The following is a 13,931-nucleotide window of genomic DNA, read 5'->3' on the forward strand; positions in this document are numbered from 1 at the left end:
CTGGCTTTTTGTTTTCCTCACAAGGGTTCTGGGAAGTGAAGTCAGGTCCTCACATTTATGCCACAAGCACCTTACTGACTGAGCTATATCCCCAGGACCAGCATTTGGCTTCTAGCCCATCTAATAAAATAGGTCACACTTCAGAATCTAACATATAATTGAAGATTTTGCAGTATAAAAGCAAATGAAACAATAGAGATATTGGGTACCAATGAGCAACATTACACAGACCATGTTGGCACATGTCTAAACAAACAGAGAACATTGGATGCTACTGTGTCCAGATTTTCCCTTAGAGGAAAAAAAAGAATCAAACATCTCTTCCCTCAACTGCCTTATCTATTTCTTTTAAACATAGGCTAATAAGGCAATAATGACTTTTCTGTTTAAATCTAAGAGAAATGATTTCCTGATTCTCTGTTGTAATTTCCATATTACATCAGAATTCCTACAGTCTGACATATTCAAATTGTTTATATGATTGATGAAAATAGGACTTAACAAGATAAATGAAGACAATAGAAATTCTAGATCATTTCATATTTGTCTGAAAACAAGCTTCATGAGTTGGTAAAGAACATGAAAACACTTCTTTTTAAAATTCCTGTCCTAGATTATATAATGTTCTGATTCAACTTGGAAAATGGTCTCATATGTGTATTATAGGAGCATTCAGAACAGATTAACTTTTGAATTAAAATGACAGCTTGAGCTGGCCTTTAAATATAAAACCTTTAGGTCAATAATAATAAGTAAGTAATTTTTAATTCATTTGTAATAGTAAAATTATTTGAATGAAATCAAACCTCTCAAATTTTAAAAAAACCAAAAGTTCTTATATAAGATAGCTGACTTTGTGTCAAATTCCTGAATCAGAGTGCCCTCTATTGGAAGAAAACAGGAAATAAAAGTTGTATTGAACTAAGAATAACAGTTATAATAGTATAAGTTCAAGCTACATCACTAATATGTAAAATACACTTATGAATGATATAAAGTTACAAAACATATTTTTCTTTTATTTTGCATTTCCTCATTACTTTTGGAATTATGCATAGTACTAAAATGAACAAGTCAGATATTTTAGAACATCTAAAACTAAACTGCATTCAAGCTGGTTGTTCATCATATCACTAGAAATATAAATCACAAAAATGTTTTTCTATATTTAGGGCTTTGATAAAGTACAAAACTAATTTTAAGTCTGGACTGTTGTCAGAGTGTGTCTTGAATTTTCTTTCATGATGTGAAAGTCTCTGTCCCTTCCAGACACACATAGCTATCCATGGTGGAATAAAGGCTCCATGCAAAGCCAGCTGAGAGCCTGCTTTTTCTCTCTGTCCTCAGTCATGTGGGGAAGCAGTGAGAAGACAAAGAGGGCACCCACAAACCAGGAGGCAGGCTCCTAATAGATGCCAGATTTGCCTGTAGCCTCCAGAAATAATGTTTGTCTTCAAGCCATGCAGTGTGTAGTAACTTGTCTAAGAGTCAAAACCAAGATATTCCCTAGTCCTAAAACTCACACCAAAAAAATGAACATGTTAGGAGAATTAAAGAAGTAAATTAGCCCCTACAAGATCCATAAGATTTGTTCTAGTTTTAAAAAAAAGTGTTATGATTGTGTTGGTTATTAGGACCTAAGTTCTGGCCTCATGTTAGGCCTGAACTAATGTATAATGGCCCTGGCAGGATTTTGCCTCAATAGACAAACTCTATGCCTGATAAAATAATGCAGGGGGCTTCTGTACAAACAACTTGTCAGAGAAACCAAGATTTTTTCTTTCTAGCATGGTCTCACTGAGCAGCCAGGGCTGGCCCCAGGATACTCTACAGCCCGCATGGCTTGAACTTGTGGTCCGCTTGCTTCAGCACCCTAAATGCTGGCGTTAACAGATGTGCACATCATATCCAGCTCCCTTGGTGATTCTAACTTAGGGGCTATGACATACCAGCACTTATTTTTTTAAGGCATTCCCGGTTACTCTAAGGCAAAGTCATTGTTGAGAATCACAGTCTATCCTCAGAATACCCAACAACCTGCCACCTTTAATCTTCCAAAATATACGGGAACTCCCCTGGAGTTTACTCTTCTGATCCGCCTTTGTTCTATGATGATACCCAGAGTGAAATACAATATGACTCAACTTGAGAGTCAGGATCTAAGCCTACGTATTATTATGGCCATGCCAACCTGGGGGAAAAACCATCAAAGCTTTCTGAGCTTTCACTCTCTCATCCGTAAAATGGGAGAAATAATGATGTCTCCTAGGTTTTTATCATTATTCATCTTTTATTTCCATCGTGGTAAACCATTCCTTCCAAGTTACACATGGATTCTGACCTCGCTTTTACATACTATTTCTTCATGCTGTATACCTCCCTAAATTATTCAAGACAAGTGCAAGGTATATCCATCCCCCTTTTCTCCAGGAACCATTTTAGTCTTAACCTACACCCAGGAAGCCTTCGGTGAACACCTGTAGATCCCTAATAGCTTGCTTTTTAAAGGTTATTTGGCCACTGGGTAACTTATGATAAGAAATACAGCTGAGAATGTAAAATACAAGTTCTTAGTATGGTACATGCCAGCTGAGTCATTTCCTAAATTTATAATTCCACTGTTAGGATTGTTCAGTAGTGGTTTATCACATAAACATAAGAGTAAGAGATAGCAAGCACCTAGTAAGTATCAACTCACAATATACATATTTGTTTATTCATTAGTCTTGTCTACAAACAGTGATTGAAGTCTCGTTGGAATGGACATTTTGAACTCTCTTAAGTCAACTACAGTCTTGCATATTGAATCTATATACCTATAATTTTAAACATGGCAATGACTGACTATATTAGACAACCTAAGAGCACTTTATTAAGTTGTTTGTATAATGAGGGAACAATTCTAGCAATACTTGAGGAAAAGCACTTCAACAAATGGAAACAAATATTAGACAAAACAGAATGAACACAAATAAAATATAGGCTATAGAGGAGGTCAATATAATTGGATTACTTTTTAAACATTCAGTGATATTTATGTCAAAATTATCTCCTGAAAGGCCAGTTCCAATGGTGTCTTTTATCTGCCTAAAGTCCTTTATGTCATTCTCATTTCCTAAAGAATAAATACCAAAATTCTTAGCCTGATATTCAAACCACCCCACCACCTAACTTCATTCATCCTTTTAATCTTATTTCTCATCCTTTCCCTTGGTAAATACTTTTACAAATAAATGGAATTACTTGCTCCTATATATACTTTCTGCTATTCTACCTCATTTAACCTTTGGTATTTTTGTATGAGTAGTTTCAAAGAATACTATTATATTATTTGTCACAGAACCAAGAGTGTAGAAAATCTGAGCTAAACTGACTTAAATTCAACTAATGAGCATTGAGCATTATTTTCTCCCTTGCCACTACCACAATACAGTCTTCAGTGAATTAAACAAAGCAGCTATATTTTCCAAAATGTATGTGTGCCAAGAGCCCCTGTCAATATTCCCTAAAACGTATAAGCTCATATCATACTCTCCAAGCAGAATACACACCACAGTGCACACAAGATGCAGAGTAAAAGAAAAACAATTAGGGCTTCTGCTTTACTTTGTCTCTATTTTCCTAACTCTGAATTTCTTGCTTTCTTGTGAAGAAAATCTCTCTTGGTTTACATATATAGTACTAGGAGTGTGTGTGTGTGTGTGTGTGTGTGTGTGTGTGTGTGTGTACACCAACACACTAGGAATGTTTGTTTACAAACATATTTATCTTTGCAAATTGACTTAGAACATTAAGGCTTTGTGGGAATCTGTGGGTTTGGAAGGAGGAACCTTGAATTTGTGAATTGATAGAAAGCTTTATGGATGGAAATGAAATATCCAGGCATCATATATTAGTTATGTGGTACAAGTATGTTTAAAGTTCTAAGTGTCTTTCCAGAAGATGTTAAGTTACAATATTCTGTACTTTGCAGATAGTTTTAGACTTTTAAAAGGGAATTTTATGCTGACTAATGTGAATATCTCATTAACAGAAGATTTTCATTTTGTAAAACCTATAAGCTTTTGGTGTGAGGCATGCATAAGTATTCAAGTTGTCTGTAGTGGACTGGAGGAAGGGCAATAATGTGACAGCAGCACAGAAAGAAAATGGAACAACCACACAAAAGTAGGGCTTGGAGGTAAGCTTAAGCACTGAACTAGATCAGCAGTAGGGCTTGGAGGTAAGCTTAGGCACTGAACTAGATCAGCAGTAGGGCTTGAAGGTAAGCTTAGGCACTGAACTAGATCAGCAGTAGGGCTTGGAGGTAAGCTTAGGCATTGAACTAGATCAGCAGGTGCTTTGCAGAGAAACAATGTCACGACTTATTTCAAGGAACTAAATGAAGTGCATGTCCCCAAAATGGGCAGGTGCCACACTTAGCATTGTTTTGAATTTTTAAAATATGACTTCCTTATCACAGTGTACTCTATTGTGCACTCTCCAGTAAAATGCAACACTGCTCTAACAAATCAAGTCCCAAAAGTGAATAGTTTAAATCAAAACCATCTGTTTCCTGTGACTCATTCCTTCATGGGCCAAAAGTAGGTTTACAAATCAGAATTTAAAACTGATGAATTACAATTTTTCTTGCTGCTGTTGATATGAAAATTCACAATGAACAAGAATATCTAACTCATACTTTAGATTCTGAGGTTACAGGTGAGACTCTCTGGACATCTAATGTTTTGGAAACACGTACAATGAGCTTTCCTACCATGATTGTTGGAGTAACTGAAGAATTATACATGTGGTTTGGCCCTATCTTTGTTCTTAAGAAAGAATTACATTGAGAACATGGGAAGGACAGACAAAAGAAATGTTTTCTTCTTCAGGAGTCAAGATAATTATGCTTAGTTAAATTAAATATCCATGTTCAGAGAAACTGCAGCTTCCATGTCACAAAGGAAAGTCTAACAGTAGTGACATCATCTCAAACAATTAGCACTGGGCTACGTCCTCAGTCCTTCCCCAGCATTCATTCTTCCCCTGTGCATGCTACAGAGTGACAACCAAACGAACAGCAGAGAAAGGCTAACAGGGACACTGACATTTGATTGTTAATGAATCTGATAAGCTAATAAATCAACAATTCCCATGCCATGGTGGCATGCACTGGACTGGAAAGACAGAAGCACTGTCTTCGCCCCCCCTTACTTACTACACTCTGGCTTCCATTTTTCCCAAGTTCTTCCTCTGAAATCTTGCTCAAATTATCTAAGTAGTGGTCTGAAATTGTATGGCACAAATCTTCAAAGGAATAATCCTTTTCTTGACAGAGTTTTATTTCATCCAGGAGTTTTGATAGCTCCCCAGTGACAGTTTCACCTACAAGAAAACAATTTTTTCAGATGTTGCAAGAAATACTATTACAAAAGTGTAATGTTAAATAATATAAATGAGACTATAATGTAGACAGAAGAAAAAACACAGCAAGTACCTTGCAAAATCAAGGTACTCACATAATACATATCTACATTTTTACATTATATATAACATATTAACATAAAATAACATAATTAATACAAACATGCTGACAGACCTAGCAGGCTCCAATTTTGACTGTAGCTATTCTTTGTCAAAATGGAAATAAGTATTGAAAGTTTAATTACAAATAGTAACTAGTTTCTATAGCCTTGTTTATTATAGGACCTGACTTTTTTCTTTTAAGGAAGAATGGATATTGAACTTAGGGCCTTTCACATGCTAAGCCAGAGGTTGAACACTTACAGTCACATGGATATATTTTTTCATTTTTTATTGGCCTTTACTTTACTGACAGAATCCAATGACTCATTCGCAAATTTAAAATAAGTCAAAAACGTATTTCCTATTTTCAATGAACATAAATAGTATTAACTTATTTAAACAAATAAGTACATGAGTAGATAATCAGAATTGTGATATATTAAGAGAAAGAGAAAAACCAAGGATACACATTTTTATCACCTGTCACACAAATTCAATTGACATATGTGCTAAACACCTAAACTTGATTTCTCTAAAAAAGAAATACAATAGGCCAATGGATATATAAAAAAGATGTTCGCTGACAATCAACAAACTAGGAATTAACACCACAAAGAGACCTCATGTCTCGTGGCTATTATCAAAACGATGAAAGAAAGCAGATGTCGGCGAGGCTGTGGGGAAAGGATCTGCTGTTGTGGGACTGCATGACCCGCTGTAGAAAACAACATGAGTGTTCTTCAATACTAGCAATCCCACTTCCAGGGTTCACCTCGGGGAAATGAAGTCAACATCTTTAACAGAAATACATGCAACCCATTTTAACTGAAACCCTGTTTTGATGGCTAAAATGTGAGGAAAAATTAAGTATCCATTATTGGAGATATGGATAGGGAAAAATGCAAATAGTTAATAGACCATTATGAACACTTAAAAGAAGGGCACCTTTCTTTTGAGAAACACAAATGAAACTGGAAATCATTTTTCTCAGCAAAATGAGGCTGAAATAAACAAATGCTGTATGATCTCATATATGTGTGCATATAAAGGTTAACATGTAAAGGCAGACAATGGAATAGTGGTTACCAGGCTGCAGTGGGAAGGAAATAGTAGATATAGCGATTAAAGCGTTTACAGTTTACGTTAGGAGGGAATGAATAAACTCAGGAAATCTAATCGATAGTGCAGTGACTGTGGTTTAAAAAAAAACTGTATTGTATCCTTGAATCCCCCAAGACACTTGATATTGTTTTCACCACCAAAAAGTTGTAATTAGACAAAGTGATACATTTGTTAATTAGTTTGAATGTGACAATAAATTCAGAGTGTGTGTGTGGTGTGTGTGTGTGTGTGTGACTACTTCACATTATATGCTACAAACATTATTTGTTAAATATGTCTCAATAAAGCTAGAGAAAATACAGTAATGAAAATAATCGTCTCTACTCCTATAAAATTTATCTCAACGGGGATTGCTAACTACTTTGCTCACTGCCCTATGTCATATGTCATCCCTTTTTCAGTGCCACTAGCAATCCCTGTCAGTGTCACAAGCAATCCTAGGTCAGTGCTACAAGCAATCCCTATGTCAGTACCATGAGTAACCACAAACAAGCAGCAGAAACTCTATAAATATACAAATATAATAAATATACAAAATTCAAAGTATAAGCCAAAACAACTAGATTTGAAATTTCTACTGGTGTAAACCCATCTTATGCACTTTGACAAATTTGACCAGAGAAGTCTGGTATAACTGTTTCAAGGGCCTTAATCAGATACGCACTTTTAGTCTTTTGGGAAGGAGACTCTACAGGAGACGAAAGGTGTGTCTCTTGTGTTGTATCTTCCTGAGCATGCTCCTCCAGGACTGCTGACTTTCCCACACCTTCTAAATATTCTGTGAATATAAATTTCTGAGGTTATACACTTGGACTCATGTGTTTTAAAAATCAATAGCTATCACAAGATTTTAAAAAATGAAAATGAAATAAACACAAAGAACTTCAAGAGAAGTTATTGACTTAATAAAACATGTAAGTACAAACATTGTGTTTCCTTAAAGATAAACCTGTCTGTTGGAGACATGAGTGTCTCTTGATCTTGTTAAATATTTTACGTTTGACAATTTAAAGTTCTTCAAAAGATGCTTCAAGTACATGTTGTCACTAAAACAGAGACGTTTAATTCAGATAAATACAACCACTTGTCTAACAGAAGTGAATGAAATGGTGGTGTGCTGTGTGCTTGAAAGATAAACATAATATCCACACTGAATTCTATTTATATACAGAGTAAACATTCATTCCTGGTACTCTTAAAATAATGTCCTGCATGCAATTTATCGTTTGCTTTTCCCTTTTCTATAAAGACATAATAATAGCTACCTAATTCGAAATACTTAATATGTTAACTGTTAATCCTTACAAAACTGATACAATCACTATTGCTAACTCAGTTTGTATATGTCTAGGGGAGTGCTATTGTATTTGAGATTTGAGACAGAGACTCATTATGTAGCCCAGGCTAACCTTGAACTTGTAAGCCTTCTGGTTTAGCTCCATCAATTCTGATATTACAGGCATGCACCACTACACCCAGTTCTGTCTCAAAGATAAAGATGACAACTTAAAAGAAAAGTGTTATTGTCAGGTGGTGGTGGTGCAAGCCTTTAATCCCAGCACTCAGGAGGCAGAGGCAGATGGATCTCTGGGAGTTCGAGATCAGCATGGTCTACAAGAGCTAGTTCCAGGACAGCCTCCAAAGCCACACAGAAACCCTATCTCGAAAAACAAAACAAAAAATCTTTTAAAAGGGGGAGCTCATGGACCCCAGACGATAGCTGGGAAACCAGCATAGGACAGATCCAGACCCCCTGAATGTGGATGTCAGTTAGGAGGCCTGGGAAACCTATCGGACCTCTGGCAGTGGACAAGTATTTATCCCTAGTATACTAAAGGACTTTGGGAGCTCATTCCACATAGAGGGATACTCTCTCAGCCTAGACACACAGGGGAGTGCCTAGGCCCTGCTCCAAATGATATGACAGACTTTGAAGATCCCCAATGGAAGGTCTTACCCTCCCTGGGGAGCAGAAAGAGAATAGGATACAGGGTTGGTGGAGGGCATGGGAGGAGAGGAGGGAGAGGGAACTGGGATTGACACGTAAAACAAGCTTGTTTCTAATTTAAATTTAAAAGAACAATACATAAAAAGAGAAGTGTTATTAATTTATAATAAATGGTAAAGACAGACAGACAGGGACATGAAAACATATCACTTTTGTCTTAATTATAAGGGAAACCACACTGAATACAAGGATGAGTGACCAAGAATATTCAGCCTGGATGTCATAGGAAGTACAGGGCATGCATAGGACATGTTTAATGGCAGATGCCCCATCTAAAAGTTCAGCATTTACATAAGATCAAAGCCTGTATTTTCATGGATGCCAAAATTCTGAAGGTACATCTACAATTCTGCATTTTTTAAATGCTGACAACTCTTGTAGAAAGAGTGCTTGTAAAATGCATGTGACCTAAAGAAAACATACCTGCAGTGTTCAGCCTAGGTAGGCCTGGTTTATAGCCTTCTTCTAATGGATGGAACCAGGTCTGCCACTGGGATCCTTTGCTTGTATTCTCTACCCAGAAACAACCTGCTTCATAAGAACCCACTTGTGGAAATTTGGGTTCTATGCCAGCCAATTGTGTCCCCACACCATTAGAACACTTTAGATCAGACAACAATTCTACAAGGCAAATTCTAACAGAGAAAGGAAGTAACATGCAGAATTGTATCCTGAAAATGTCTGGACCATGCAGTAACTATATAAATTTAATAGCAGTTTTTATAAAAACTTGTAATTTGTAATTACAAATTGGTAATTTATAATTAATTGGGAAAGCCAATGGTAAATTGGCTTTATTTCAATACCAACAACATCCGAGAAAAGTCTTTAAGGTATTTTCCAGTGATAGAAAAAATTCCAAGAGACCTAATATGCCCCAATGCAAACTGACACACTTCACCAACCTTGGCCTTTAAGGAAGCAGACAGGTTGCTCCTACAGAATAGCTTTATCACATTGACCCAGTGTAATATGTTTGAAAATTCTAAAATTATATCTTGCCATTTTTAATGGGAAAAATTTATTTTACTTTTTCCAAAAGATGCAATATACACAAACATCAAGGTTTTTTTAAAGCTCATTTGCAAGCCAAAAATCTAACCTGAAATACAAGTTCTTGAGAGTAGAAGAAAGATGAAAACAAGGTATGTCATTTTTCTTTTTAGCTTCATTCAACTTGAATTAGTTAAAATTAATATGAAAGGTCATACTTGTATTCCCTGATTCATCTGTAGGTGTTCCGACTTGCAATTAACTTCTTTATTGACAACAATACGATAGGGGCCTAAACTTCCTGGAAAGGTTTTAGAAGTCACTCGAGAAAAGAACATAATGACCATTACTCTGTATACCCATTTGGCTCTCATCAACCCCTACATCTACTTTTCCACAGCCCCACCTGGTTTTAATTCATATATTTTCTTACAAAACAATGCTGTTTTTCAGTTTCCTAAATGGGGATGAACGAAGCTGGCTTGCCTCTCTCCACTCTTGCGCTTGTGGCCAATCTATTTGCATAAGAAATCACTGGCATTCCTTCATCCAGCTATAGTTTTGGTTATTGTCAATTCAGCATTCATGTACTATCTCTGCTACTTAGTGCGGAGTAGAAATATGAGTGTGATATTTGGTCATTACCCGTTCATATATATAGCCTATTAGCTTCAAGCTATCACTATTCACATTCACTACATGAATTTTTTAAACACTTTTATATCAAGTAGTAAATAAATAACCTTTTCATTCCTGAATAAACACAGAACTAAAACATTTAAATGAATCACTATTTAGCTTAAAATATGCTGAGAAAAATATGCAAATAATGAGCTAATTCAAAATTAAACACTAAATCAAAGCCCCAAATAAAAATTACAACAGCTTCAATCTAATCTTGGCTGTAAGGAAAAGTCATCCATCATTCAATCCTGTTTACCTTGCAAGAGTGTAGCAATCTGGAGAGACTTCTGAGACGGATGCTCTTTCAGAATGTCTAAGACAGTTCTACCTAAACTGTCCTTTATGTTGGCATCAATTCCTGAGGGAGAAAGAAAAACTAGATGTACCACTGGAGTGTCCTCAAATGACACTGCCAATATGTAACTGTTCTAATTTCATACGCATATAGGCCAAGCAATGACTGAAGGTGGTTTAAAAACTAAGTTACACACATAAGATTTTAACAAGACAGAAAGCAGGGGCCTAATGTTGCTAAAAAACATGTAGCATTCTTGATAATGAATCAACTCTTAGTGTTCTCTGACACAATTACAAAGATTGCTTTTCAGGACCCCTGAGTCCCTTTTGGGTGGTAGCAATTAACTAAATAAAGAGTACACTATCAAAGTGAAAAGTGTTTCTAACTTATAACCTGAAATCCTAAAGAGTAATGGCAAGGTGATTTGTATATTCTGTATAATTCAATTTTAAAATTGTGATAAATGTTAATCATGTGTAGTCTAATGTAAGAACACGCAGAATATTCAATGTTAAAAAATTTCAAAAGTTATAATTATTTCAAGTGTCTAAATACTGTTCCTCCAGATATTCCTGACACTGATTTCTGTCAGATTGCCTTCAGTGCTGGCCACCCTCATAGGCTATTTGAGAACCTACTCAACTGTGTGGTTGAAACGGCTGTTATTATTTTAGTTCCAAAATCATGTGTTACACTAAAGAATTGATTTTAATAGAGCAATTAGTTTCCACTACTCTAATACAGTTATGGACTTTCCAATTACCTGAGATTGCAAATAAAGCCAGTGTAGAGGATTTTATTCCAGATGTTGGTTCACCATAAGGTTATTATACTTGCCTAAGTTTATGTAAGAGTATACAGGTAGTGTATATTTAATTGGTAGTCTCAGATCATTTATTCTATCACTACACTGCATGCCAAAATTAAATAACATGAAAATTTAACATTGTAAAAATAGGATAACAGCATGACAGCCTGGCCATGTTTTTCTTTTACAGAGCAAATTAAACATACTGCACTATAGTACACAACTTACATCATCGCTGTAGAGTAATAAATTGTACTCATATCTTCAGATTACCAAAAATATGACTTCAATTTCAACTTATGTCATTTTGGTCAGAATATACATAGAAGATAAGAAAGCCTAGCTTCGTTTTTCCTTCAAAATATTCCCTCTAAAATGTTCCTTTAAAAATAGGCTTTTGTGGCCAATGAATAGCCCTCAACCGAGGAGCAGCCAGCAGGAGAATTCACCCTAAGAAGGGACTCAAATCTCTGTGGCCATGGGTCACAACTTAAAAGACCAAGGGACCACACAGCTGCCATAACCTCTCAGGGACTGGTTCCTCCATCTTGCCAAAGCAGAGCTCCTCCTTTTCCTCTTGGTAGTCTCTTCAGCTCACTTATCTGAACATCAAAGCCAGTTCTACATGGTGTGACTCCCTCTCTGCAATGTGGAGGGAAGGATCCTTTGAAGAAAGCTGCCATTTTCCTTCTGCTAACACTAGAATAGCTGCAGTACCTGGCAGGACAGGCTCCGCGGAGAACCATGATACCTACCTGTCTCTAACAAGACTCGCACCACATCCACCTTCCCAAACAACGCTGCTTCGTGAAGAGCACTCCCCTTTTCTGTCTGAAAAGGAAAGAAAAACGAAAAGGCACAGCTGCATTTGGAATTCCCACAGATGTGCAAGCAGTTAGGCATTCATACAGACTTCCTCCGCACTCTCTCAGAGAAGCAGGGGGAAGGGCGGGTGTTCCAGAGACCTGCGTTTGGAGGGTACCTCTGCTTCTATACAGTTATGCTATGCTAAGAAGTGACTCACCTTCTCTTTGCCTTAACTGTGCTCAAGCATCAGCTAAGAGTGCTAAATGTCTACTGCACAAGGCTGTTGTGAGCATGCATGAGTTCACTCAGTGTGCATCTAAACATGATTATATGTCAGTAGAGTAAAAGGAGTTCTAAATGCACAGATATCTCCTGGACCTTGTATATTCCCACTGCATTCAAGGAGATAAATATGCAAATAAGCATTTATGACAAATGAAGTTGCTCTAAAATCCTGGGTGACCCCATTTTCCTCTGCACACTCTCTTCTGTACCCCTAAACCTCTGGTTGACCCATACTCTATGCTCTATCAATAATGGTCTCTACTTTTCTCTCCAGGGATCTCAGGTCCATTCCTTCACAGGCAGATCCAGCTCCCAGACCTATAAATTTGGATAACAATCAATTGCTTGTATTCAAAGTCAACATGAATCATATTCACTGGGAGAACTTGTTTGCAAACACAATTCTAGCGAGGCATAATGACACATCCCTGTGATCACATCACTTAGAAAACTGAGGAAAAGAATCACCCCAAGTTTAAAGGCTCACATTGCCATCTCAAGGCCAGTTTGGGACACACAGTGTGGCCTATGATCTCATCTAAAAACAAAAAACACACAAACACAAAAACACAGGGAGGAGGAAGCAAGTCATTAGATTTCTGGACCCCATCCCCATCTTCCACTTCAGTGGCCAGAGTTAAGTCCAAGAATCCCAATTTCTAGCAAGTTCCTATGGTGCCTAAAGTCTGAAAGAGCATACTCTGAGAACCATCAACAACATTCAGAATGTTAGCTTAACATAATTTCATTAAGGAAACTGTTCATCACCCCTGAAATCTATGGTTTTCCTGTGTGCTTCATCTCCATGTGTTTTTCTTCCTGTAGCATTTATAATAACACATTACAATTTTGCTTCCAGAACCAACCATATGCCCAGTGGCAAAGTAAACATCTCTTTTCTTCAACATTGTATTCTTCCTTGCAGAACATCAGGAAAGATTTCAAAGAGAAGGGGAATTTTAGGCTAGACAAATGTCCTCTGTTTTGATTTGTCTTCCTCTATTAAAAGGACAGCCAATGCCTGGTAAGACCCCAGTGTTCAGTGTGAATAATGATGATCTTGCAACTTTGTCTTCCTGCATCATAAGGTACTCACAAAGCTGATGTCACAACCTTGATTTGAAATACACTATCACTATGTTAAGAAACACAAATGTTTCTCTAATGAATAAATGAGTACTGTGTAGTTAAAACAACCTAAAATAAGCGTATTAGGAAAAAGGCTTAGGGAATATCAATGGGATCTATATGTATCTTCAAAAGAGTATGACTCACATTCTCTGAATTATAATGTGACTGTTATTATAGGTGATATAAAGACAAAAATAAAAAAATAGTTCATAAATATACAGTTCTGTACTGAAGGAAGAAAAAAGCTGTAGAAACAGTTCCAACTCTTTAAGAAGTATTTCTGTGTG

The 13,931-nt window shown here is 36.6% G+C and overlaps 1 protein-coding gene across 12 annotated transcripts in view; it reads right to left on the reverse strand.

Annotated features, from left to right (window-relative positions):
* Positions 1 to 13,931, reverse strand: part of Anks1b (ankyrin repeat and sterile alpha motif domain containing 1B) — a 1,010,332-nt gene that overhangs the window by 816,271 nt on the left and 180,130 nt on the right. For all 12 annotated transcript variants that reach the window (XM_040755084.1, XM_040755082.1, XM_040755081.1 and 9 more), the window contains exons 5-8: positions 12,177 to 12,252; positions 10,572 to 10,673; positions 7,295 to 7,408; positions 5,201 to 5,367 (exon numbers count right to left, since the gene is read on the reverse strand). In XM_040755084.1, coding sequence (XP_040611018.1) covers positions 5,201 to 5,367; positions 7,295 to 7,408; positions 10,572 to 10,673; positions 12,177 to 12,252 — 459 coding nt within the window. The remainder of the gene's footprint in view (positions 1 to 5,200; positions 5,368 to 7,294; positions 7,409 to 10,571; positions 10,674 to 12,176; positions 12,253 to 13,931) is intronic.

This window comes from Mesocricetus auratus, unplaced genomic scaffold, assembly GCF_017639785.1.
Source record: "Mesocricetus auratus isolate SY011 unplaced genomic scaffold, BCM_Maur_2.0 Super-Scaffold_100011, whole genome shotgun sequence".
NCBI lineage: Eukaryota > Metazoa > Chordata > Mammalia > Rodentia > Cricetidae > Mesocricetus > Mesocricetus auratus.